This window comes from Haliaeetus leucocephalus, unplaced genomic scaffold (assembly GCF_000737465.1).
Source record: "Haliaeetus leucocephalus isolate CR32 unplaced genomic scaffold, Haliaeetus_leucocephalus-4.0 Scaffold0, whole genome shotgun sequence".
In the NCBI taxonomy this organism is placed as follows: Eukaryota; Metazoa; Chordata; class Aves; order Accipitriformes; family Accipitridae; genus Haliaeetus; species Haliaeetus leucocephalus.
The window spans coordinates 6665766-6692246 of record NW_010972436.1 but is presented as its reverse complement, the minus strand read 5'-3'; the positions used below and the strand labels follow the sequence as shown (position 1 = coordinate 6692246).

The window sequence follows — 26481 nt, the reverse complement described above, 5'->3', positions numbered from 1 at the left end:
GAGCCGGGCAGGCGAGGAGCCGGCTGAAGGCGGCGGCGGGCCCGTCCAGGCTAAGGTAAGCGGCGCGAGGCGAGCGGTGATCTCTGCCGGCCTCTTTCCTTGGGGGGTGCGCGGTGGCGGGGCAGAGGGTCGTACCGACGGTGTCGGCTCCGCTGCCTCCTTACCCCCAGGCCCCGGCCCCCGCCCCGTCCACCCTCTGGGGGCCTCTCTGGGGCAGCTCCCCGGCGCGGGCCCTGAGCTGCTCTAAGCACCGCTGCGGCGGTGCGGGGGCGGCCCCCGGCCCAGCTCGGCCCTGTCCGTACCCCGTCCGTCCCCCGCCCTGGGCCGCCGTTCCGCCGGGCGGGGAGCGCTGGGGTAGGCGGGGTACGGCCGGGGATAGCACCCCTCTGTCGTTACCACGGCGGTGGGCTCCTCGGTGAAGGTCTGCGGGGGCGGCGAGCCGCGGGATGGCGGCCGCCAGCTGGGCCGGGCCGGGCGGGGGTCGCCGTGCCAGTGATTTCCCTCTTCCCCAGTTAGCCTCTGGTCTCAGTTGGTGGGTGTCCTAGAGCTGGCTGGCTTCTCCTCGGGAAAGAAAGCAACAGGCATCGAGTTGGTTAATCGCGGCATACCCGGAGAAAGCATCGATAGCCGGCTGGTCATAGTTTCTCCCTGTTGTGTGTATGCCTCTTGTGGCTTCAGGCCAACCAAGAAATCCTAGGTCCTGGCTTTGTCAGGGGACGCTTCCCTGATAGGTGTCTTTTAGCCTGTAAATGGCTGGGGGCGGGGAGAAAACTGTGGGGAAATACATCATGTAACCTAGGTTTTGTTAATAGTCTCTTGGTGTCGTGCTGCAGATCTGCATCATGGAAAAGCAAGTGCTTGAATCCTCTGAGGAGCGAACGTTTCAGTACCAAGATTCTCTGCCTTCCCTGCCAGTACCTCCTCTTGATGAATCTTTAAGCAAATACCTTGATGCAGGTAATGACTTAACATTGTAATAGTAGCCTGGTGTGTGCCGTTGTAACCAGGCTAATTTGAAGATGTTTGCAAAGTCATTTTTAGAGACGTCTTGTATCAACTGATGTAATTGGGGTGGGGGATACAGACCAGTTTAGAGTGCAAAAGGTCTTTTTCAAGTTCAAAATGGGAAACTAAATGCCCAGAGCAACATGAGTAAAAATTCCCACTTCATCCCTATTTGCCTTTCTTCAAGGGAATGGGGCATATGGTAAGGTTAACTTTTTGGTTTGAGGGTTTTTTTTCCCCCTTAAGGTTTTGGGTTTTGTGGGGTTTTTTGGTTCTTGGTTGTTGTTGGTTTTGGTTGGATGGTTTTTGTTCTGTTTTGTTTTGTTTTCCCCTAGCTATATCAGCTGGTCTAATAAGAGATATTTCTTCATCTACAAATTTTGTTTTGCATAATAACAATTTTCTTGTTTATGACTGTTTGCCCAGGCTCTTTGTAAAAAAAAAAAAAAAAAGTTATTTCAGACTTTTTCATACTTAATAGTATTGGTGAGAAAGAATAGCAAGAAAAGAGAGTGATGGGCATTTTTTGGATAATTGGATAATTTCTGCCTTGAAATGTTGGCTGTCTAAAGAAGATCACATAACAGAAAAGTTTTGAAAACAACATCAATGCATATGTGTCTAGCTTTTTTTATAAAGCAGAGATGACTGGTTAGTTCTTTATTATCATATCAGGCTTTGATGTATCAGGGCTGACAGATGCATTACCTAGTATCTTGAGATTACTTTCCTATGTTTCTTTAATAATTTTCAGAACTTGGAGACTGAGTTTTTTTTCTGCAAAACCTGCTTTGTGTCTTACCAACCTACCTGTAATACAGGAATGCTAACCAAGTAAGACCTGGAGTTCTCTCCTTAGCAAAAACATATTACAGCAAAATTTCCCTTTCCCAAAATAGAAATCCTGAAGTTCACTCTGAGTTCCCTTTTATTCTGAGTGTAGTGGAAATGGCCCAGTAGATGGTAATAGGTTTTCTTTGGTGTTCCATATGTCATCGCTTTTTGATGCAGAATGTTGAAATGGTGTTTCTTCAGAAAAAATGGGTGTGTATGCATGTCAAAAAAAGTGGGTTTTTTTTGTTGTAATGCAGACCAACTAAAGTTGCGCTACAATAGTAGTGAACCTGCAATAACACAGTTGCCTTTTAGAACTTAGTTTTGTAAACCCAGCTGGCTCTCCAAGTTAATAAATAACTCTCATGGAGTGATAAAATCTGGCAGTGAATTTGTTTGCTCTTGTTTTCTGATTCTGATCTGTGTTTTCACAAATACCTTATCACATGTCCCCCTTTTTTTTTTATGCTGAAGTTAGTTCCTGCTTACTGTTCCTTGTACATAAGTCATTCTATAACTTTGATCATCACTGTTGATCTCTGTTAGTCTCACTGGAGGTTGCAGGAAAGTTAGTCTAGTATTTGTTTTTCTGCCACAGTCTTTCCTTGTACAAATCACTTAAAGCCAGAATGTGCAGTGCACAATTCTAGACACTAGCTCAGTGATTCTCATTGCTTAAGTTTTTCATTTGTTTAGTCTGTGAAGATGAGTGAAGGAAGGGAAGTGCTTCTGAAGAACAATTCAGAACCTCCAAATGACACTTCACAGATGCTGTGAATCATTCCTTGGAAACTCCTTTCTTTCATTGGCTGGAGGAGGACCCCAGGCACTTAACATTAGTCAGTGCACCTGTTGGTAAAAGCACTTCTCTGTTTAAAGCTAGTCAACCGGGAAAGCTGGACAGAATATGTCTCAGAAGGTGCCTTATTTAAGGCTTTACAGTAGCTATCTATGCTTTGGATTCAGAATGACTAATCTTGTTTTGAAGGTAGGCCTTGAGCAGAGAAGGTTGCCATAGCCATGTTATTTAGCCTTTCAGCTCACCCCAGAGGTTGAGACTCAGAAGCTTGGACTCAACCTGAGAGTATGAAAACCCAAAGTTCCAGCTTTCCAGAGAGTTCCTTAACTATTGCAACTGAAGGTGTCTTTCATGGGATACTTCTTGTTCATGGACAGAGCTGATCTTCTATGCAGAAAGGAAGACAAGATCTGTGGGCCTGGAGAAAGTGGCAAGACAGAAGTTTCACTGAACTCTAGTGAGGAAGGGACTGGGTTCTGCTCCTTCTTCATAGTGGTGCTTCTACATCTGATCAAATGGTTTTTAAATAGAAAGAGGCCCTGTAGTCATAGAATCATGTAGGTTGGGAAGGGTTTGTCTAGACCAGTTCCCTGCTTAAAGCTGGTCCAACTACAGCAGGTTGCTCAGCCTTGCTTAGCTGGGTTTTGTATATCTGCAAGGATGGAGATTCCACAGCCTCCCTAGGCAACCTGTTCTGGTGTTTGATCACCCTCATGATTGTGGGAGGGGGAACAAAAACCAAACCAGCAACAATGACAAAAAACCCTTTCACGTTTTCCTTGTCAGAAGTTCCCTGTGTTCTAACTTGAGTCCATTTTCTCTTGTCCTATTTCTCTGCATCTCTGAGAGGAGCCGTACATTATCTTCACTATGCCTTTCCATTCAGTTGTTCTAGAGTGCAGCAACGTCTTCCCTTTGCATTCCTTAAGCTGAACAAACTCAGTTCGCAGTCTAATCTCATCATGTGTTCCAGTCCTCTAGCAATCTTAGTCACCCCCTAGCAATCTTAGTCACCCCCTAGCAATCTTAGTCACCCCTTTAACAGTTGGACTTGATGATCTTAAAGGTCTTTTCCAACCTAAATGATTCTATGAATAGAGATCAGAACCCAGTAATTTTGCTTATTTTTTTTCTTGTCTGTGTGCATATTGCTCTGTAATGACTTTGTAACTTGAATAAAAGAGGATAATCACTCTCTCTTACACTATTGTATGGTAATAAGGTCACCTTCTGGGAAACCTGAGTGTTGGACTACGCTGAGTCTGGGGAGGCTTTCAACTCGGTGGATGGCTCTGTAGCTATTTACTTTTTTTTTTTTCCCATCTGTGTTCACAACTGGTGGTGGTGCAATTCAAGCCGCATCTAGATAAGGCCTGGATATGAAAGGCACTGCCTGAATATTCATAGCTGATCATATGTGGTGAAGGTGTAGGTGGAACACCGGTACCTTTCCAGTTGTGATAGTGTTGCAGTAGAATTTAATGGAGGTCCCAATGCAATTTAAACACAAGCACTGCATGATAATGCTTGAAAGTGGATGTTCTGTCTTGCTGCCTGAGGTTGTAAGCAGGCATTTAAAAACACATTTGTAGGTAGTATTTGGCCCTTACTCTCCATGTTTGTCGTATGAAATAGGAAAAAATATCACTAGAACTTGCATTGTACCATTGTGGAGTAGCATAAGGAGGCCAGGATGGAGCTGAAAACTGATCTTTATCTTTCACTTTAAGACAGGTAGTGCAAAATACAGAAATTCCTTTTATGATTAGGAAAAAAATGTAATTATCTTAAGAAGGAGCGAGGAGAACTTACCCTTGGTGGAAAAGGATCAGCATAGGGAACACTTGAATAGATTGGACATGAAAAACTCCATGGGGCATGCTGGGATGTGCCCATGAGTGCTGAGGGAGCTGGCCTTTGTCTTTGGAGGCCACTTCTGATAACCTTTGAAAGGTCACGGTGATTGGGGGAGGTTCCTGAGGACTGGAAGAAAGCAAATGTTACTGGTCCCTTCAGGAAGGGCAAGAAGGAAGATTTGGGGAACTACAGGCTCCTTGGTATCCCTCACAAATAATTGTCAAAACCATTTCCAAGCATATGAAGCACAAGAAGGTGGCTGGGAGTAGGCAGAATAGGTTTGTGAAGGGGAAATCATGCTTGACCAACCTGATAGCCTTTTATGATGAGGTGACTGCCTCAGTGAATGAAGGGAGAGCAATGGATATTGTTTATATTGACTTTAGCAAGGCTTTTTGGCACATCAAAAGCTTTTTTTTAAATTCCTCATAGATGAACTGATAAAGTACGGACTAGGTAGTAGACAGTCAGGTGGACTGAAAACTGTCTCAGCTGCTGGGCTTAAAGGTTTGTAATCAGCAGCATGTATTCCAGATGTAGGCCAGTCTCTGATGCTGTACCCCAGGGGTCCAGTATTGTTTAACATCTTCATTAATGACCTGGATGATGGGAAAGAGTGCACTCTGAGTTTGCAAATGATGCAGAGCTGGAAGGAGTGGCTGATATGCCATATGGTTGTACTGCCATCAGAGGGAGCTTGACAGCCTGGAGGAACTGGCTGACAGGAGCCTCATGAAGTTCAACAAACAAAGCGAAATGCCAAGTCATGCGCCCAGGGAGGAATAACTCCCCACACCAGCACAAGCTGGGGCTGACTGGCTGGAAAGCAGCTTTGCAAAAAAGCCATTGGGATCCTGGTGGACATGAAGTTGACATGAGCCAGCAATGTACCCTTGCAGCAAGGCAGGCCAGCAGCCTTCAGGGCCTCATTAGAAGGAGCGTTGCCAGCAGGTACTGGGAGGTGATCCTTCTCTTCTGTTCAGCACTGGGGTGGCCACATCGGGAGTGCTGTGTCCATTTCTGGGCTCCCCAGTACAAGCAAGACATCGACATACTGAAGTGGGCCCAGCAAAAGGCCACAAGGGCGATTAAGGGCTTGGATTATCTGACATATGAGAAGAGACTGAGAGAGCTGGGACCGTTCAGCCTGGGGAAGAAAAGGCTCTAGGGGGGGATCTACACAATACTTGTAAATACTTAATGGGGAGGAGTAAAGAAGGTGGAGCCAGACATTGCCATGGTATCCAGTGATAGAACAAGAGGTGATGGACACAAATCAAAATACAAGAAATTCCTTTCTGAAAGTAAGAAAACTCTTTTTACTGTGAGGGTGGTCAAGCACTGGAACAAGTTGCTACCAGGGAGGTTGTTGAGTCTTCATCCTTGGAGATATTCAAAACCCAGCACAGTCCTGACCAGCCTGCTGTAGCTGACCCTGCTGAGATGGTGTTGGACTAGATGATCTCCTAGATCTGTGAAGAAGAAAAAAGTAGTGGTTGCAGGCAAGCAGTCATAATCGCAGCAAGGCACAGTTGTGAGGAAGTAAGATTTTTAATTCTACAAGGATAGATAATTACTTGAGATCTTGCTCAGCTGAAACTGTTGTCACTTGCAAAAGATAGATTAGAGATGATACAGATACATGATTACTGAAAATTAAACAAGCATCCTTCCCCGTTTCTTAACACTGTAAGTAGATCACAGGGTTAGCAGTAGCAAGGCAGACAAGAAATTAACTGACAATAGTGTCCAGCAGCCTCAAAAATGAATCAGACCTCATTACATAGGCACTGAATCAGCAGAAACACACCACACCCCGCACACCCCCTGTTCTGTTTGCCACTGATTTCACAATCTAAATATAAAGATAACAGAAGATACATTATACACAAGATGAGTATAAGAAGACAATGAGATGTGCCTATATGGAAACTGACATCAGCAGCGCCTGTTCCCAACCGTAGATTTCATGGTAAAAAGGCTTTAAGGAGGGTTTTAGATTAAAATAATGACTGTTTTTGCAAATGTTTAAAGAGAACTTTGGCCTGTATGGCACATGACCTGAGAGAAAACCAAAAGTATTTTAAAATATAAAAATTGGGTAGTAGTAACTGCCGTTGGTGGTGTTGAAAGGTAGGCATAACATGGGGACAGTGAATGAGAACTGATGGGCAAGGTGCTTGTAGGCCATGAATGGACTTTTGAGAATAAAGCTAAATCGCTTATGGTTGGTGCAGTAGGGTGGCAGACATATATGGCTCAATATATTAATTTACAAACAAAGTTCCTGTAAATTTACTTATTCAAAGTTCCTGTAAATTTACTTATTCAGTGAGTTCTGTAGCAGCTGATGGAGTTGCAGAACTCCATAGTACTTCCAGCTACAGTTTTAAATATATTGGATTTAGTTATCTGTTAGGTATTTCAGGTTTTCGGCAATTGCTTTCATCTGCTAACATCTGTATTTATTTGAAAGTATGTATTTGTTTGATTAGAACACACTGATTTACTTACAGATTTTTAAAAGGTGTTTTCCCTTTGAATACTTGTTTTAGATAAATAAATTTTGAGTATTTTCATCCACTCCCTTGCCTGTGGATATCTGAATCCTGGAATAAATCTCGGTATACAGTTGTCTTTAAAATAAAAACATTTCCTTTTTACAGTGAAGCCATTTCTAAATCAAGAAGAATATCAAAGAACTGAGGATATAGTTAAAAAATTTGAAAGTGGGATTGGGAAAGAATTGCATCAGAAATTACTGGAAAGAGCTAAAACGAGAAGGAATTGGGTATGTATTTAGATATGTAAGAAATCATAATTCAACTTATGGAAAGTTGGTTGTTCAGGATATAATTTAGAGAGTCATTTAGCTTTTTTTAAATTTTAGGATCTTCCTTATATCTGCCACTTGGCCTATGGACATGAACACATTCACTTATATATATGTGATTTGGTTGTTGGTTTGTTTTTTTTTTCCAAAGTTGAGTGGTTAAGAGAGCTCACTAACCGAAATGTTGAGTTACCTACCAGCTTTTGAATGCTTATCTGTCAGTCTCTTCTTCCATTATCTCTGTTCCCCCTCTCTCCAGCCTGAAAAAGAAGAAGAAAAAAAAAAGTGGAATTTAGAGTTTGGTCTCTTATCTCTTTCTTTCCTGAAGAAAGCTATGTTGTAGCATTTTAAAGTTGTCTTTCAACAGAGAAAGGGATACAAGGGGGTCGTTACCAAGTGGAATTCATGAGAACTTTGTAAATCTTAAGATGACACACTCTGGAGTGGGGATTTTTAGGTGATGATAGAAAAAATACATTATGAACTGTCCATCCCAGATCCTTTCTCAACACAAATCTCCTTTCCTTCCATTCTTCATAGAGGAATCTGTCTGATATTCGCAGCAGCCACAGCTGACAACTGCAAGAGTTTAAGGTGATGAATAGCAGGGAAGAACTCTTCATCATAATTTACAGTTTAATATTCTTAAGCAGTATTGAATTTTATTTCAAGCTTGAAAATAGAAGAGCTAGATGTGTCATTAGCCTCAGCAGTTAGTTTTGAACCACTGTCCTGCCTTCTGTTACATAGGAACTACTACTCAAAATACTGGGGGGGGGGAGGGGGGAAGGTAGGCAGTTGAACAATCAGGTGATTATTAAAGAATTAATGACTAAAACTTAATTCTGATGCTAAACATTTTTCATTTTCAGCTGGAGGACTGGTGGCTGAATGTTGCTTATCTTGATCTTCGCATATCAACGCAAATACACTGTAATATCGGAGGCCCCGGTCCCTATATTGAACACTGCTGGCCACCAAAAGAGGACACTCAGATAGAAAGAGCATGTGTAAATATATGGCACACCCTGAAATACTGGGATCTATTACGAGCGTAAGACTTTAAGAAAAAATAATTGATTCTAAAATATTAATGATCTATGTGTACTTTTGTTGCAAAAATATGTTTATTCATTGGCATGTGTTCTTTGCAGTAAAAGGTGGGTTTGTCTTACCTTGATTTACTTGCATAATTATAATCTCTTGTTTTAATTTTGGTGTATTTGTTTACTACAGAGAGAAGGTGGCTGTAGAGAGATCTGGGAATGCTGTTCTGGACATGAACCAATTTCGAATGCTCTTCTGCACTTGCAAAATTCCTGGAGTTACCAGAGACTCGATCGGCAGTTATTTTAAAACTGGTAAACAAATGCAAATTGGAGGTTAATACAGGCAAATTATTTTGTATTAATGGGCTAATGGAGTGGTCATTTTAACCATAAAATACTTGCTTCCTCAAGCACTAAATCAGATGCTGGTTGTCGAGTGCTTACATAAGGAAGCAAAGAAGATATCTTATCTACAAATGCCCTTTTTGGTCCAATATTTAGTCCTTACTAAATAAGATTAAAAGAAAACTCTGCTTCAAATTGCCTGTTAACAGCCTGATGCCTATAAGTGTGCCAGCATTAAGAATTGAAAAAAGACAAATTCCATGTGTTATAAATGTGGGTGGATTGCACGTATTATACAGCCAGAATTTCAGCATCATTACTAATTGCATCTTTTTCCACAGAATGCGTTTCTTGAGTGTGCTCCCATACATTCTGTTTGGATAATTCTTACTTATTTTCTATCATTGTGCTGTTTCTTGGCTTGGTCAGCTGCTTCTATTTTCAGTCTTGAAAGTACTCCATAGTGCTTTTTGAAGCCATTCTCTTAAATTCCTAGCAGTTTTCTGGGGTGCAGGATTAAGAGCTGAAGTGTAATGTTCTTATTCAGCCTCCACTAACAAATATTGTAGTATTAGTAATCAACAAACTGAAATCTCAACACCCCTCCCACACACATTCTGATGTGTCCAGAGTTGGTCAGCAGTCTCACTGTAGATAAACATGAGAGATGTGAATTCCTGTAAGACTTGGGAATTCAAGAAGAAGGAGGTATTGCCTTGATCTGTAGAAAATATATCAGGAAATGTCCATACCACAGGATGTGATGAGAAGATGCAAAGTTGAAGGCCAGTTTCAAGGATTTTATCTTAGCATTACAATTGAAGAGTCAGTTTAAATACCAAAACATAGAAGAAGTATTCAAATGGTGGAAGTTCAATGTTATGTTATGATCACACTTAATAAACAAAGCTATTATACCATGGAGATGCAATTTATGTTATTCATGTCCTTTTTCTGCCTTAAAATATTGTAAGAACTTTATTGAGCAATCTTGATTATATAATTTTTCATGTCATACATGGCAGGTGATATCCATTTCCATGTAGATTGTCTGCCTCCAGGTGAAATATTTAGTCCAGCTAGTTGTCTTGTTTCTCTGTGATTCATGGAGAAATATGAATACCTGCAGGGGAGGAATTGGGCCATTAAAATACACAGGTTTCTAAAGTAAGCAGAAGGAATTGCCATGTGGAGAGGGATCTGTTTTTCTCTTTTGGCTGTAGAGGGAACTGACATGGTTGAAACAGTTGAAGTAGCATTCAGATTGCAGAGTAGGGCACCTAAAATTTGACAGGTAATGTCAGCTTCGAGTTAAAGACCACACTAAAAGCCAAGAGAGCTTGATCAGTGGAACCTGGAGAGCTATTTGGTTCAGCCTGCAGCAGATAGCTTAATGAGAACAGGTGAAGAGCTCATTAGATGTTATTAAGTGTATTGGGTAGATATCTACCATCTATAGTGAGATCTCAAACACTTAATTCTAGGTATACTAACTTCCAAACTTAATTCTACCCCTTGCTTTAGACAGCTAAGGTTAGGATGCTACCTAAAGTAACTGAATTTGATGTCATCCCTTCTGATTTTTGTTACATTAGAAATTAATTTCATGATCTATGAAGATGAGATTTGCATTAAATGACAGATTCCTCACTCTAGAACGTCTTTAATCAGGCATGTATTGAATTGTATTATCTGATTTAGAAAGTAGGACCATAGATAGATGTAAAAGCCTTGTAGGTAAGATTAAGACTTCTGTGGATGCCCATTCAGTTACATTCTTGTGGGTAAAGTAGCATACATTTCTTCTTTTTCCCAGGGTGGAGTAATGGACTAGAAGAGATATATCACAGTGGCTCAGTTTGAGAAAAACGTAGCCACATTTCTTGGGGTTTTAACATCTTTTTTTTGTCAGAATCTTTTCCAATTTTATTTAGTCTTATTTCCAGATAGATGAATTCAATAAGGCAAATATACCTGGGCTAGTGTGGGCCACTGCCATCTGCATTTCTGTATAGTGGCCAAACTGGTGTGTTAGTGCTCCCTTTTTACGGATTTGCATGTGCCAGTCAGGTCTGATTGACATGGTAGTGCATCTCAGATCTGGAGCTGCACAACTGAAACTGGTCACATAAACACTCTGACAATGGAAGGACTCAATCATTTGCAAAGTGTCTTAGCAGTAGGCTTGCTGCATTATATTCATCCCTTTTAACAAACAAACAAAACTCATGCAAGAGAGAAATGTTGCTAGATCGGCTTTTAGCAAGCAACGCTCATTTCGGCAGAGGGTGTTCCTGCCTACAAGATACACAAATGGCATTTGCTACTAGGTAATGACAATGACTTGAAGTAGTTAATAACAGTGAACATTATGTGCTTCTATGTATTTTCTCTGATGGTTTTAAAAATGTCTTCAAATTTGCAGTAAGATCATGCAATTGGACTTCAAAAGTTATTCTTTTTTTTCTTTCCTGTATGAAGTCTGCCTCATTTTGAACAAAAAATGGGTCTGTAGGACTTGCTGAGTGTTTTTCCTGTATCTGTCACTCACTTTATCCCCATGGTTGGATTTTCATGTTTTGTTTTTTGTTTCATTTCAGCGACTGAAGGTGAATGCCCATCTCACTTAATAGTCCTGTGTCGAGGTCGAGTGTTTGCATTTGATGCTATACATGAAGGCAGTATGGTGACTCCTCCAGAGATTTTCAGGTTTTCAAATTACCTTGTTTCAAATGAGCTGTCCTGTATAAGACATACCAAAGAGAGTCTTCTTCTGTTCCCTTCATGCCAAAGAATTAGGTGTGAGAGAGGCTACAGCTTCTCCTCTAGCTGAGGGTTCAGATTTTGAGTAAATTCTTGTTTAGTGGATGGCAACTTCTTGCCATAAAGCATGATGATAATGTACTGTTGTAATACACCCACAGAATGTCACACAAAAGGGCTGAATGAAGGTGTTTCAGTAGGAAACATCATTCATGTGTGAAGTTGCTTGACATGGAATTATTAGGATTACAAGTAACATTATTCCTTTCAGGACCAATCCACATTGATAATTCTTATTGCTACTTAATCATTATAAAAGATGAAGCACCACTATCATGTTGATTCAAATCTAATACACTTGTGGTCAATTTTCTCAAGAATAGAGGGGATGGAATTCCTGTTGGTGAGTGCAGCAGAGTCCAAAATCATAGTATGCACTGATTGACTTCCTGCTAGCTACAGAGCAGTACAGCAGCATTTCACTTGCATTTCTTGTCTTTGAATCATAGAATCATTTAGGTTGGAAAAGACCTTCAAGATCATCGAGTCCAACTATCATCCATGCCCACTAAACCATGTTCTGAAGTGCCTTGTCTATGCACATTTTGAATACCTCCAGGGATGGTGACTCAACCACTTCCCTGGGCAGCCTGTTCCAATGCCTGACAACCCTTTCAGTAAAGAAATTTTTCCTAATATCCAACCTAAAGCTCCCCTGCCACAACTTGAGGCCATTTCCTCTCGTCCCATCTCCAGCCACCTGACAGAAGAGACCAGCACCCACCTCACTACACCCGCCTTTCAGGTAGTTGTAGAGAGCAATAAGGTCTCCCCTCAGCCTCCTTTCCTCCAGGCTAAACAGCCCCAGTTCCCTCATCTGCTACTCTTAAGACTTGTGCTCCAGGCCCCTCACCAACTTGGTTGCCCTTCCCTGGACACGCTCCAGCACCTCCATGTCTTTCCTGTAGTGAGGGGCCCAAAACTGAACACAGTACTCGAGGTGCGGCCTCACCAATGCCCAGTACAGGGGTACGATCACCTCCCTGCTCCTGCTGGCCACTATTTCTGATACTAGCCAGGATGTTATTGGCCTTCTTGGCCACCTGGGCACACTGCTGGCTCATATTCAGCTGGCTGTCAACCAGCACCCCCAGGTCCTTTTCCCCCAAGCAGCTTTCCAGCCACTCTTCCCCAAGCCTGTAGCGTCGCATGGGGTTGTTGTGACCGAAGTGCAGGACCTGGCACTTGGCCTTGTTGAACTTCGTACAATTGGCCTCGGCCCATCGATCCAGACCGGTACACCAGGCTTGTGACAACCAGCCATGTTTGTGGTTCTTTTCATATTCCTGAGCTGCTGCAAAGGAACAGAGAAAAAGAATTTGGTTCTTTAAATATGAAATTTCAGTACTAGTGCAACTGGCAATGTTGAAAGCTTTTCCGTGCTGCATCTCCTCTCTCCCAGTAGCATGTGGAGGTGCTGGCTTTTCAAATTGTCAGTACAGTTGTGGCTACAAGGTTTCCTACTCTGTTGGTCAAACTCTGATGTTAAATACATAGGTAGGTTCAGCATAAGTCTCCTGTGATTGATTTGGGATCTATATACATCTACTTAATGAAGAGGGGTTGTGCATTTAATCTAGGAATAACTTGCTGCATTTGTCAAAGTGCTGCTTATAGAGCACAACAGAAGACGTGATTAAAATTGGCAAAAGGTGGATGGCCAAATTCCTCAGGCAAGACAAAAACTAGTTAGAGAAGCTCAAAAATAACTTTTTTTTTTTGAAAGTCTGGTTCTTTAATACTTAAGATATTTCAACATACGTATTTCTAATTTCTGTAGTTGTACCTGTTAGATCAAGCAAGTAACAAAGAAATGAATACCTGGAATACAGACAAAAAACCCTAAAGCTTTCTGTTGTTCATAGAAAGGGTGGATTGGTTTTGGTTTGATGGTTTGGTTTTGGGTTTTTTTGTTTGTTTGTTTGGTTTTTTAATAACCTCATCATGGGTGTCTTATATTTTTGACAACTGTGTAACTAATGATCAGTAGTGAAGTTTAATGGGCAAAAGTGCCAGAACAAAGGACGAGCCAGATTAAACACCTGTGATTTGTGGAGTTTCTTTAACACTTAGAACAGCATGTGAAAAACTGAATTTGCAAACTAAAAACTATATCTCTGTTAAAAGCTCTTCAAAGGGAAAATGCAAGGAAAAGGTAGGAAGAGAAGTATTCTTGCATAGTTCAGGCTCTGCATTTAGGATGTACTGTAGCTACTGTTCTGCTTTAAATTTCAGGGTTTATCTTGAGTGGAAGTTTTGCCCTTGTATCTGATTAGTTGCTATAAAAACTGCAAAGCTGCAGTATTGCAGATGTCTGCTGATTGGGAAAGTCTGATCTGCACTGCTGAAGTCTTAAATCTAGTTTTAAATTAAGTGCATAATAACTCTTTAGGACCATGATTGTTTACATGTAAGTTTCTACTGGGCTGGCAGCTGCAATTTGAATTAAGCATTAGTGACAGAAAACAGGGCAGGTCTCCAACTGCCCTTAGAGTCTGAGGGAGCTGAGTTGTGCTTCCTGAAAATTCACATTAGCTTGTAAATGCAGAACAAAAATTCCAGCTTGGCAAAAAAAAGAGAGGTAAAAAGGGTGACTTTTATCTTCTCTCCATATGTTCTTTGTTAACTTCAGTTTTTGAAATCTTCTTAAAGGCAACTTGCATATATACAGAAACGATGTCATAGTGAACCAGATGGACCAGGACTGGCAGCCCTAACAAGCAGTGAAAGGACAAAATGGGCAGAGGTGGGAATACTTCAACAGTTGATTCCTGAGAAAAGCATCGTGATCACTGGAAAGGACATCATTTCACTTAGCTTTGTCTTTTATGCTTTGTAGTTACGTGAATATTTGATTGATCTTGATCCAAAGAACTTAACTCTTCTGGAAAAAATTCAGAGAAGTTTGTTTGTGGTCTGCCTTGATGATTCTAGTCCCCATGCAACTCCTGAGGACTACACTGAGGTAGCTAAGGATTTTTGATAATTAATATCTGGTTGTCTTTATATAAAAATTTCTTCTGCATATATGCAGAAGTAGCACTTCTTGCTCTTTCAGAACAGAGAAAATGAAGCAGATAGATAAATATGCAAATAGTGCTTCTTGTTGATCCATAGGAACACTTAAATAGGTTGACTTGTTAGGACATTGGAAGTGGGAATGGCTGTAATCTACCTTCATAATCTTCTAGTCCTCTATCCTGCAGGATCCTCAAAAATATAGTCATCAACTTGTTATCACTCTTTAAAAACTTAGGCTTGTATTCATGTTTCATCTTCAACTGGATGAAAATGTCTTCTCTCTCAGGGAGGTCTCACCATCTTAATGTAGGTTTGGTTTAGCTGACAGAGGTTGGCAGTGTACTCAATGTTTTTTTAAAACCCACAGTGTCTAACTTTTGCTTTAGGTTGCAAGGCTGGGGCTAACAGGTGATCCGACTGTACGCTGGGGAGATAAATCCTACAATAGCATATTCTTTTCCAATGGAACCTGTAGCGCATTCTGTGATGTAAGTTGAAAATTCCCCCCCACCCTTATAAACCTTTCAGATATTTATTTACTAAGTTTTCCCTTTCAGAGTATTAAGTGCTTAATGTGTTCCCCTTTAGTCTAGCCTTGTTTACCAGGCATCTTGTCTGGCAAGTTTTCAAAAGCAGTCTGCTTACACAGTGTTTGATATTATACTGTAGTTGAATTAAGAACATGAGATCTGAAATCATAATCTTATTTCTAAAAGTATTTAATGAGGGAGTTCCAAAGACAAAAAATACATTGCACAAGAAGGCTTAAAATTAACTCTTTGTATGATGTAGCTATTTGAACAGCTGTGTTTTTTAAACTCAGATTTTTTAAAACTCATTATTGAATGGCCAGAAGGGCTTACATCTTGCCTGAAATCTGCTTTTCCACAGCAGTGGTATATTGTGCCTCCCTATCTGGCTGCAGAGCAGTCAAAACAGTGGGTGGGCTTACAGTAGTTCTATATGTGTTGTAGAACTAGAAAAACAAGTCCAACACTGTGCAGTAAAGCTGTTGGTCTGCAGGAGAAAGAGTGGGGTAGGGAAAAAAGCAGTTTGATCGTCTTGCAGTTACGCAAATAATGTGATATCTTGTCTTATATAATTCTAGCATTCTCCTTTAGATGCCATGGCTTTAATTACCATGTTTTCTTATGCTGAAAAGAAGATTATTGAAAATGAGGGAAAATGGAAGGTATCTATCCTTTAAACTTCCGAGTTTATTAGTTAATGTGTTTTTTCTTACGGATAACATTTTCTGTTTTCTCTTCTTTCTGTCTGTCTGCATCCTCCTAGGGATCAGATAAAGTGAGGGATATTCCATGGCCAGAAGAACTTGTATTCACAGTGGATCAAAAAATTATGAATGAAATTGGACATGCTAAAGAGCTGTATTACAAAAAGGTGGAATTTCTTGCTGCTTCTCTTAATTGTCACTGGTTTGGTTTTTTTCATTCTATTTACATGTTTTTAGCTGGCCTTTCTCCATGCTGGAGAACAGGGATGAATATGTTATTGATAAATTGATGAAGCAGGGGACTTAACACTATGGTTAAATTTGTTACATTGCTGGTTTACGTTGAGTGTGTTTTATTTGAAGTGGACCAAGTTGTGATATTTCTTGATTTCTGTTGCTTTTCCTCCTCTGGTGTGACAGGTATCTGACTTGCAGCTAGTGAGTTATGCCTTTACATCCTTTGGCAAAGCATTGGTGAAAAAGAAGAAACTTCATCCCGATACATTTGTTCAGCTTGCCCTTCAGCTTGCTTATTACAAATGCCATGGACGGTAAGAAAATCTCATTACCCAGATTAGGAATAAAAAACTAGTTTCTTGAGTAAAGGGGTGGATCTGGAGATATAATGCAGTGGCCTTGCAATGCCAGTGTGTAATTTGCTATGGTGATATAAGAATGGAGAAGCAAGGGGTTTTTTAAAGTAACAGTTGCATAGGGCCTTATTTTGCGCCATTGAAACCCACAGGGCTTGTGCTCTTGGCTTCAGAAGAATTGTGCCCTTGTGTCCATAGGGATTGTGTATGTACATGTTGTGGGATGGAGGGCAGAAGACAGTCCATGAAAATGTGGATTTGGGCTGTACAAAGTAAACATTCAGGCAAATGCGCAGTGGGTCAGGATTCTGTAATGTCAAATAGTTGCTCAGATGGAGAAGAAAGCTTTATCTGCAGCAAGTGACAGCCATCAGTTAAATGGTTAGTCTTCCAAGCCTGTAAAAAGCCTCACAAACCTCAGTGTCTCACTTTCTTTAGCAACATTAGATGTGGAGGTTTGGACAGAATATTAGAGATATAGATAGTGACCCTCCAGATACCTGGCTCTACATTTTTGGGTGTGTCATTTTATTTTGTACTATTGGTAAAAGGCAGCATTCTTCCTGGTATTGGTGTTCCCAAATTTCTGTTTGCTAACTAGCACTGATTATGGCTTGTGTAAGTCATTACTGACCTGGCGAGTATTGCTTGCTTTAGAAAAAGGAGGGTTTCGTCATATGAGCATGATGCTTAGTCACTGGAGATGCATCTCATCATAAGAAAGATTGGTAGACCTCAGTTTGCCGAACATCGGAATAAATTAATTGTCTGACTAACATAGCCTATTAGGTCTGTTCTAAACACACAAGTATGTTTCATGTAAATTGTATATAAAGTGGTAGACTGTCATAGGGCTGGGGATGCTCCAGCTAAAAGTTGGATGGGTGTCAGTATGCAACAAAGAAGGATTTGAGCCTTTTCCTTATAAATGTGTTGGGACACACTGCTTATTTCAAGCGTGTCTCTTAATTTTTGAGGTTTTAGACAATGTAGATGGTTTCTTTAATGGAAATACATAGTGAAACTGAAGCTTGCATAATTTCAGCTTATTTATACTAGAGGCTGGTAGATCTGTAGTATGCAGAAAATAGCCATGACAACCCAGTCTTTTCACGGTATGATTATAGCACTGGCACTTTTTCAGTCATCTGTCTCATAAAAGCTTGTAGAGTTCCTTTGTGGCTCTTTTTCAGACACACAATTTAAAGAAAATTAGTGGCTTACTGATACGTGTAACTTAGCTAGATGTGTAAGATACTTGGCAGAACTTCTTTACTCCTTGAGAGAGCAAATAGTTTTGTTAAGTTAATGAGATACTCTTCCCTAATTTTTCTTCTTAGACCGGGCTGCTGTTATGAAACTGCCATGACCAGGCGTTTCTATCATGGCCGTACAGAGACCATAAGACCATGTACTGTGGAAGCACTGGAATGGTGCAAGTCCATGCTGGATCCTTCTGAAAGTGTAAATACTGAAATCCTACTTTAATCATCATGTATTTAGAAGACCTGTCATCTGAACTGCTTAAAACTCCTTTTTCTATTGTCTCATTAATGGGTGTTGGCCTGTTTCCAGTGAGACAGATTTCAAATGTTGAGTTGCTTGAAGTCTGGCTCTGGTCATTGTGTCTGAGGTGAGCTGTCATGTGTGGGCTTGCTTGGTTTTCTATCCTATTTACCTTTTGGTTTCATGAATGTAAGTGTCTTGAGTTACATTCACGCTGATTTTTTTTTCACACCTCAAAAAGTAACTGGGTCGGAATCATTGTATTCTGCTGTGGAGTTGTTCTGTTGTTGTTTTAATTTTTAAGTGAAATTGGGAAACGTTAGTCTCATCGTTGAGTCTGAGAGCGAGATTGAAAACTGTTTGTGTCCTAGTGGCAACAGGGATGCATTCCAGAATTTGTCTCTGAATAGCTGAACTGGTGACCTTTTCTCTTCCCAGCAGCTACCCTCTGGTGCTTGGCTGGCAAAGCATGTCATGCGTTTCTTGCCAAATGAGAGCTGTGCTAAAGCTCTTTCTGTTGTCCTCACTGCACATTTCTCAGAGCCTGAGAAATGAAGCAAGGAGAAGATTTTTGAGACAAAGGGCTGCACATCTTTAGGAAATTCAAAGGTTCTATATTATTAATGCATCTGAAAAACATACAGGAATATGGCTATCAGAGGAAGTATGTGTGATGGATAATTATAGTCTTCAAGAGCATATTTTCCTGGTCTTCACTGATTTCTTTTGGCATGTGGTGCAGCTTTAGAATTCAGTTTTCTGGCCATTGTTGAAATCTGCTTTCCTACTTCAAATACGGATTCCTGTTATTTCCCTGCTCTTCAGTTATCTTCTAACCAGTTATCAGGCTTCTATGGGTAATACACATAGAGGTTTGTTACTTCCAACACTAGCTGTAGCACTTTCTTTTTCTCTTTGTAATTTTAAATAGCATCTCCAAATATCTTCCTCTTGCTATTTTTTTATGATGAGCTCTTGGGGCTTAAAAAAAAGCATTGAACCTGTTCAATAGTATTGAAATTAAGATGCTTAAAGGTCTACTTTTAAGGTACTAGAAAATACCTAAAGTTAGGTACTTTGGAAAAAATCCTTTTGTCTCAACTTTTCTTTTTCCCCTTGTGAGCTTAGTAGTTTGATTTTTATCCAAATTGAGTGGCTACTGCCCTTGTTTCAGGTTCTCTGCTGCAGCCTCTTGTGTAGTGAATAAAAAGATAAAGGGTGCTTCTTAAGTAGTTGAAGAGATAGTAAGATCTAAGATCTTAGAAGTCAAGATCTTGGGTGTCTAGACATGTTTCTCCAGGCCTCCTTTACTAAAACAGGTATCTGTATTCTTGTCTCTCTCGTTTTAATATGTAAGTTTGAAAACAAAATTGAAAAAACCCATAATATTGGGCAGAACTACTGTCATGGAAGTAATATTTCAATCAGCAGAGAAAATTAGGGAATGTGGTTGGCATCTGTGTATATTTTAATTAGGGTCTTGTTTTGTTTTGTTTTCTGCTTTTGTTTCACAGATTATTTTTTTTTTAATTTTTTTTTTTTTGGTGATGAAAAATGGTAGAATAGAGGTAAGAGGAGGGCCACAATGATGATCGGGGGCTGGAGCACCTCCCCTATGAAGACAGGCTGAGACAGTTGGGGTTGTTCAGCCTGCAGAAGAGAAGGCTCCAGGGAGACCTTATAGCAGCCTTCTCGTACTTAAAGGGGGCCTACAGGAAAGATGGGGAGGGACTCTTTACCGGGGAGTGTAGTGATGGGACGATGGGTAATGGTTTTAAACTGAAAGAGGGTAGATTTAGATTAGATATTAGGAAGAAATTCTTTACTGTGAGGGTAGTGAGACACTGGAACAGGTTGCCCAGAGAGGTTGTGGATGCCCCATCCCTGGAAGTGTTCAAGGCCAGGTTGGACGGGTCTTTGAGCAGCCTGGTCTCGTAGAAGGTGTCCCTGCCCATGGCAGGGGGGTTGGAACCAGATGATCTTTAAGGTCCCTTCCAACCCAAACCATTCTATGATTCTATGAATAGAATATCTCAGTTGGAAGGGACCTGCAATGATCATCTAATCCAACTGCCTGACCAGTTCAGGGCATGGTGATCATGCAAATGCAACTACACCTGCTAAAAGCTAGCATGCTTCTAAGTAAGTGGTATTGTAGGAGGTTTTTGGTTTTGATTACTTTAGTTCACTGTGGCTACTTTCCATTGTTTCAGCTTGCTTAAGAAAGAGCATGACGTTTAGAATATTTTTCAGTGCAAAAGTGGTCCAAGCAACAGAACAGAGATACAGGAAACAAATGAGCGGGTTCTCCTGAAGAGAGAATTTGGATTTGGGAGAAAGAGTTTGAGAGAGGTTCTAATGTACCTTTCAAGTTCCTCCATTTTCTTCTGTCTAAAATTGCTAGAAACTGTGAAAGTGAGAAACTTGCTGGTCTGTGATTCCTGATATGTTACTCATCTGGATTGTTTTCTTTTTTTTTTTCTTTTTTTTTTTTTTAATCCTGTCTCCCCTACTTTACACAGGCTTACCAACGACTGCAGCTGATGCAGAAGGCATTTGCAAAGCACAATAAAATGAGGAAAGAATGTGAGAATGGAAAAGGTACTCTGGGATCAAAAGGGTTTTTTTTTTCTTATGGGTGAAAAAGGAGTATTTCTGTATGCTAATACGTTTTCTCTGTCTCTTTGTTTTCAGCCTGACTAAAAACTACCCCTTAACATTATATACTTTAATTTTGGGGAGAAGAACTAAAACGTAGTCGTTGCACCCTTCCTTGTGCCTCAAAGACACGTTCACTTTGAATATTAATTCACTTTTCCTACCCAGCTAAACATTATTTCAGAATACCTTCTAATCAAATATATGCTTGGCTGGTGTCATGACCCAGGCTGGACAGACCAGGGAGGGGTTGTGTTGAGTTCAGAATTCCCTCGGACTAAATTAAGGTGAAATGACACCAAATGATCAGTTAAACATTTTATGCATGACAGAAGGCGTTAACAGTAGATGGCGGGGTTTCTCTCAACAGGAATTGGCGTGGAGCTACCTCAGTAAACCTTGTAACCCATGGTAACCATATACATCATTTCAGGGAAGAAAATAAGATGATCCCTCCCGTTGAGTCACGAGGTTCAGAGCAGACCCCCTTGCTTTCTAGACTCCTTCTCAGAGAAGGGCCCACAGGCATCTGGATCCACTCCTAGTCCCAGACTTGGTCAACAGTTTTGTATTTAAAGGGATGAGGTGTAGGGATTATGAAAAAGGAAAGAGAAAGATTTCACTGCTCCTGAGTCCAGCATTGGCCCAGTCAGTCTAAAAGTCCAGTTCTGGTGGGCATGTGCATGTGGGGCTTCAATTCATGCCCTTTTATAATCTCCTTGCCTCTCCTTTGGGTGGGCACTCAAACTCATTAGGCTAATTAGGTGTCATAAGCAGTTTGTGCTTTCAGAACCTTTGGGAAATGGGTCGGGTCGGTGGGCTTGAGGGTCATTTGGGGAGTAACTTCCCCTTCCCTGCAGGCGTGACCATTGTTTGATCTTTGGCCATGCAGGGTTTGCTGCCCTGCTCAGCACATCAGAACAGCATATCAGAACAGGGAGCTGTGCACCCCCTGGCATGCCCTCCTCATCCTGTTGCTGATGTCCTGTGCTGATCAGCTGCTTTTCACCTGTGGCTCCTAGCTATGCAGGGTTCATTGTTACGCAGAGTTGTTATGCAGAGTTCATCATTAAGCAGAACTTGGCCCACCACAATGTTTGAGACGTTAGCTCTTTCAGTCTCTCACAGCTGGAAAGTGTGGGCAATACGGTCTTTTAAGGCAGAGGAGAGATTTGGGTGAAATTCTAACCTACCTGTATAGCATGGTAAGATATTCTATGAACAAGAGTGAGTAGCTGGGAAATAATCACCTGATGAACCTTCATACTCTCTCCATCCTACTTGGTGAGTTACCTAGGCAGTTGTGGCCCTGAAAGCCTTTTCACCGTGTCCGTGTAATTGCCAGTGGGCCAGTTTCACTGTGTGGAATCCTCCTTGGCTGAAATGGAAGTTTTCTTGTTTTTTGTTTTCCACAGGAACTGTGCTAGGTTTATATTACCTAGTTAATTTGCGTTTGGGCTCAGTGTTGCAAGCTGAAAGTGATGACGGCCTCTTAGATCAAATAAGGAAATGGTTTGGGAAAAGGTTTTGTATGCTACAATATGAATCTTGTTTTTTTACTAGACTCTGTCATTTATCTGTCCTTCAGCTGCTATTTGAGCTTCCAGCTATCCAGACCAGAAGAAGGAGAAAAACAGGAAATGCTGCTATTAATGATGCAGTATTTGCATTTATTTGACAGGCTTTGATCGTCATCTTCTGGGTCTCCTACTCATAGCACAGGAGCAAGGACTGCCGGTGCCAGAACTTTACGTGGATCATGCCTTCACAGCTAGGTAATTGGTGTTCTTGTCCTGCGGGGAGGTTGTTGTATCCCTTGATACCGAGGACTTTGTTATATTGGCCTTGTGTGCTGATTTCTTGATATCTAGGACAGAATAACTTTTTTGTAAAACTCACCTTGTTTAAAATGATCTTTAAAAGTGCTGCTTTTGTTTTGTGTTGTTTTACAGTGGAGGAGGTGGGAATTTTGTTCTTTCAACTAGTCTGACTGGCTACACTAGGTTTTGTGGATGTGCACTCCCTATGGTAGATCATGGCTATGGCTTTTTTTATTCAATCAGAGATGACAGGTAAGGATATAATTTCATTGCGGGCATGGTTCTGTCTTTATCACAAAGGGAAAGGCGGCTAACAACTAGAATGAGGAAAGGAAAAGACAGAAGAAATATGGCTGAACGTGTCAGAAAAAGTTGAGAAGTGAGGTACATGAGAATGGAGGCATTAACATTCTGGGAAAGCGCATGTGGGAGGAAGGACGAATGGTGGAGGTGAAGTGAGCACCAAGATACTGACAATAAGCAGAAAGAAAAGAGTGGGGAAGGTGAAAGAAGGGAGGAACAAAAGAAGTAAACTTACTTTAAAATAAGCTTTCATTTTAGAGATGGTTAAATGTAACATGCAAAGGTGTTTTTTTTAAAAAGTATCAATTGAGTGAGATAGACCAGTCCATCATTCTTGGCAGTGGCACACACATCTCTTCGAGGAACAAGGAGAAGTTAAAACATTTAGCTTCACTTCTCATAAAATGGTAGGATTTGAAAAGATCCAACTTTGGCTTATTAGTCTTATGGACAAAAGTTATTGTTTCCTTATCAAATCTAATAAACTACTTTGATTATAATGTGTTGAGATAAGTTGCAATTTTGTGATTTAGGTGGAATTCGAGTGACTTCTTTCTAAAGCTAAATATGGATTGTGTGCAGATTTGATTCAGTTTGAGAATACAAACCACTTATACTTTGATCTATGGCTCTTTTAAGATAAATAGAACTAGATAAAGATTTAGCTTTTATTAGGTAAAAAGAAGAAAAGTACTTTATACCTTAAACTAGTTGCAGAGAAGAAATATAATTCACAGTATTTTCAAATATAAGTGGAAAAGTTATGTCACTGTATATGTAGAAATGGGTATTTAAATCAAAGTATCTAGTTTTGAGATCTGTCAACATTATTGCCTACTGAAGGCACTAGGGATCTGAGTCCTTTTGAATGTTGAGACAGTATGTTTATGTGACAAGTTTTGCTTCAGAATTTATGTCAGTAATTTCACATTTCAGGGCAATTTCTGTGACTTTTATGCTAGACCATGACAATTAAGACTGGTAACTTCATTGTTTTCTATATTGATAGGATTGTTACCAACTGTTCTTCTTGGAAATCATGTCCAGAGACTGATGCAGAAATGCTTGTTAGAACAGTGTTCCAGTGTTTTCAGGACATGCTACAATTAACAGTTGCAGCTCAGCTGTAAGGTTGATAATGATGTAAAAGCCTTTTCAAGCTCACGAGTTATATGCAGTACTTATAAATGAAATACTACTCAAGAGTACTGTTACATTCAAGTTAAGAAATTTAATGATCCATGTGAAGTCTACCTTTTTTTATGGGATTTACTGTGGTAACAGTAGCCATTGAAGGGTAATGTAGCCATTTGCAACAACAATGCAAGCAGTAGTACCTTATCTATGTAGAACTATGCAATATTAAAATAAGCCTCAACAATGCAAACATACTTGAGAGATGGGATGTTGGAAGTGAAGAATTTATGGGAGATTTGTATTTATGATCTTAGTAGTAACACATAGAATACTTTGTAGTTTACTGATACTGTTTATGCCAGTGGAGCACTTAACTGGGTAATTAAGAGTAACCACACTATCCTCTTAGGTGATTATGCTTCGTTTTCATAGTGGTTCATGAAATAGAAGGGCTGCCTCCATCAGGCTATATGTTATTTCATAAGTTATCTTTCATTTTTGCTATCGGGATTATACCAAATAAATGTTGTATCCATGAATGGGGATGTTCCCACTACATTTGTCGTATGAGAGCACTACAGTCTAAAGTATTATGAAAAAGGAGCTCACAATAATAAAGACAGAAAGCAGCATATGAGTTCCAAATTCCTCGGAGTTTTCAACTTCTAGTGAACTCTGAATGTCTGCTGCTTTACACTAATAATACACAATAAAAGTAAGCACTGAATGCAGTTTGGTACATTTCTCAGGATTTTAAGACTTGGTTCCTTTGTTTGAGCAGCTTTGTATTTTCCTGTCATAGAAATAAAATTCTTCTAAAAATCGGCTTTGTATTGGTTGATTTATGAGTGGACTGTTTAATGTGTAGCAACTAAACTTTGTGAAAGAGAGATGATTTTGGGGACAGATGAACTTGAAATAGAGATTCTGAAGTACCTATTGTTTTCTCTTTTCTCTAGTTTTTGGAGTTTTGAGAGAGATCAGAGATTATTATTTGTTTTACAGAAACAACTGCATCCTCAGCTAACACTGAACCAGTCTCTTTGCCCTCTGGAAGCTCTGTTGCATACTTTTTTTTCCACAGTATCAAGAACAGTTTCCCCTTTTATATCCTTCCTCAAGGCCTGACACTTCTCTGAATAACAGGGCAGAGTGCATTATACTGTGTCTTGTTGCCTCAGAAAACAGTCTCATTATTTCAGCCTTTGTCTTCCCTGCCTTTATAGGACTACTTCTATGTCCTGTCTCGATTAAATCTGACAACTAATCATTGTTTAATGGTTGATGTCTTCTGAAACTCATAAAGAGTAAGAATCCATTGCTGTTCTGGAGTGCTTATAATAACACACTCTCTTTCTCGGAGGTAAATGACTTTCTGAAATCTCTCAGTTAGTAAAGCATGTGTCTTTATGATGCTGTGATTTCTGTGAGATAGATTAAGATTTTGGATCAAGCTATGCCTGATGGTTTTTATTCTAAGTTCTTTCTGACAGTTACAACCTTTCACCCCTCAGTTGGGTTAGTAAACGTGGTTGCAACAGTGACAAGTACAGTTAGCTTTGAACACTCATTTAAAACAGCCTGAAATCTGATGAAGGGTGTAATTTTGTATTTATTTGCATTTATTTTCCACACACCTACCCCTCTCTTGGGATTTCTGGGAGTGTAGAAATCTTGGCAGAAATATGGAAAAAGGAAAACTATTTCAGCAAGTTTATTATTGAGAAAACATCATTTCATCACTGATGTAAGCAGAATTTCCTGTTCAGCTGGGACAGTCTGTGCCTTGCCTAGAGGAACTGAAGACAGAAGTGTATCCAGAAAGAACAAAATTAAATTCTCTGAGTTGTTAGAGCTATTTGTTAGGTGATGTGGATGCATGAATTCATGAGCGTGGTGTTAATTTCCTTGTAAGGAATAAAGCATTTTTGTTTTATAGTTGTTTTACGAAGTTTATGCTCTATGTTAAGCATACAGTGTTAAACAGTTTGTTTGGGGGTTTTTTTGGGTTTGCTTTTTGTCTGTGTGGATTTGGGAAAATACATAATCAATGCAGAAGGAGCATAATGCAGTAGGAGCTCTGATTTCAGGTCAGGATGGTTAAGCTGTGCAGTCCTGTTGTCATAGGACAGGCACCATTTGCTCTGAAGCCACTGAGACTAAAGCCGGGGGTTGCAGAAATTGGCTGCACCTGTTAGTGCATTGGCAAGCCAAGAATAGGAGCCAGTTTCCAATCCCAACAGGCTTCCTTTTTCCCCTGCTCCAGCTTGCGTGTACGTTTGTTTAGAAACCGTCATACCTGGAATGGTGCTTTGGGCCCATCTGTGTTGAGGAACATGTTGCTCGCTACCTTCCTTCTGCCTGTGAGTGCTGGCATCTTTGTGCATAAGCAATAGCTACTCTTTCTTTCCAGAGACTGCTTTTCTGAAAACTTTTTTGGTGTCTTGCTGGCATACGTCTTGCTGCCATAATCTTCCTTGCTCACTGGAGTTAGAGAGAATGCAAAGTTAGAATATGTAGTTACAATCAACCTGTGAAAACACAAGCCCCGAAATCTGAACGGATGAACGAATTCTCATCCCTTTTTCACTAGCGCCCTACATAACAGCTTGCTGCTGTCCCTAGGCTGGACACTGCTTTTCCCTACCTCTGAAAGACCAGCCT

The 26481-nt window shown here is 40.4% G+C and overlaps 1 protein-coding gene across 5 annotated transcripts; it reads left to right on the top strand.

The window, feature by feature from the left end:
- The first annotated feature begins 12 nt into the window (after nt 1-12).
- Nucleotides 13-24641, top strand: CROT (carnitine O-octanoyltransferase). Of its 5 annotated transcripts, none has more exons than XM_010575160.1 (17): nt 13-55; nt 834-957; nt 7162-7286; nt 8201-8382; nt 8565-8689; nt 11323-11431; nt 14198-14291; nt 14385-14510; nt 14953-15054; nt 15675-15758; nt 15860-15967; nt 16221-16351; nt 17734-17857; nt 20422-20500; nt 22239-22332; nt 22510-22629; nt 23690-24641. In XM_010575160.1, exons 2-17 carry the CDS (start codon nt 843-845, stop codon nt 23808-23810), a joined length of 1839 nt encoding a protein of 612 aa, XP_010573462.1. In that variant the 5' UTR covers nt 13-55; nt 834-842; the 3' UTR covers nt 23811-24641. The 5 variants fall into 5 exon arrangements, 4 of the variants coding, with proteins under 4 accessions (XP_010573462.1, XP_010573622.1, XP_010573741.1 ...); XM_010575239.1 differs by having other exon boundaries at nt 18-55; nt 813-957; XM_010575320.1 differs by lacking the exon at nt 15675-15758.
- Nucleotides 24642-26481: the final 1840 nt, after the last annotated feature.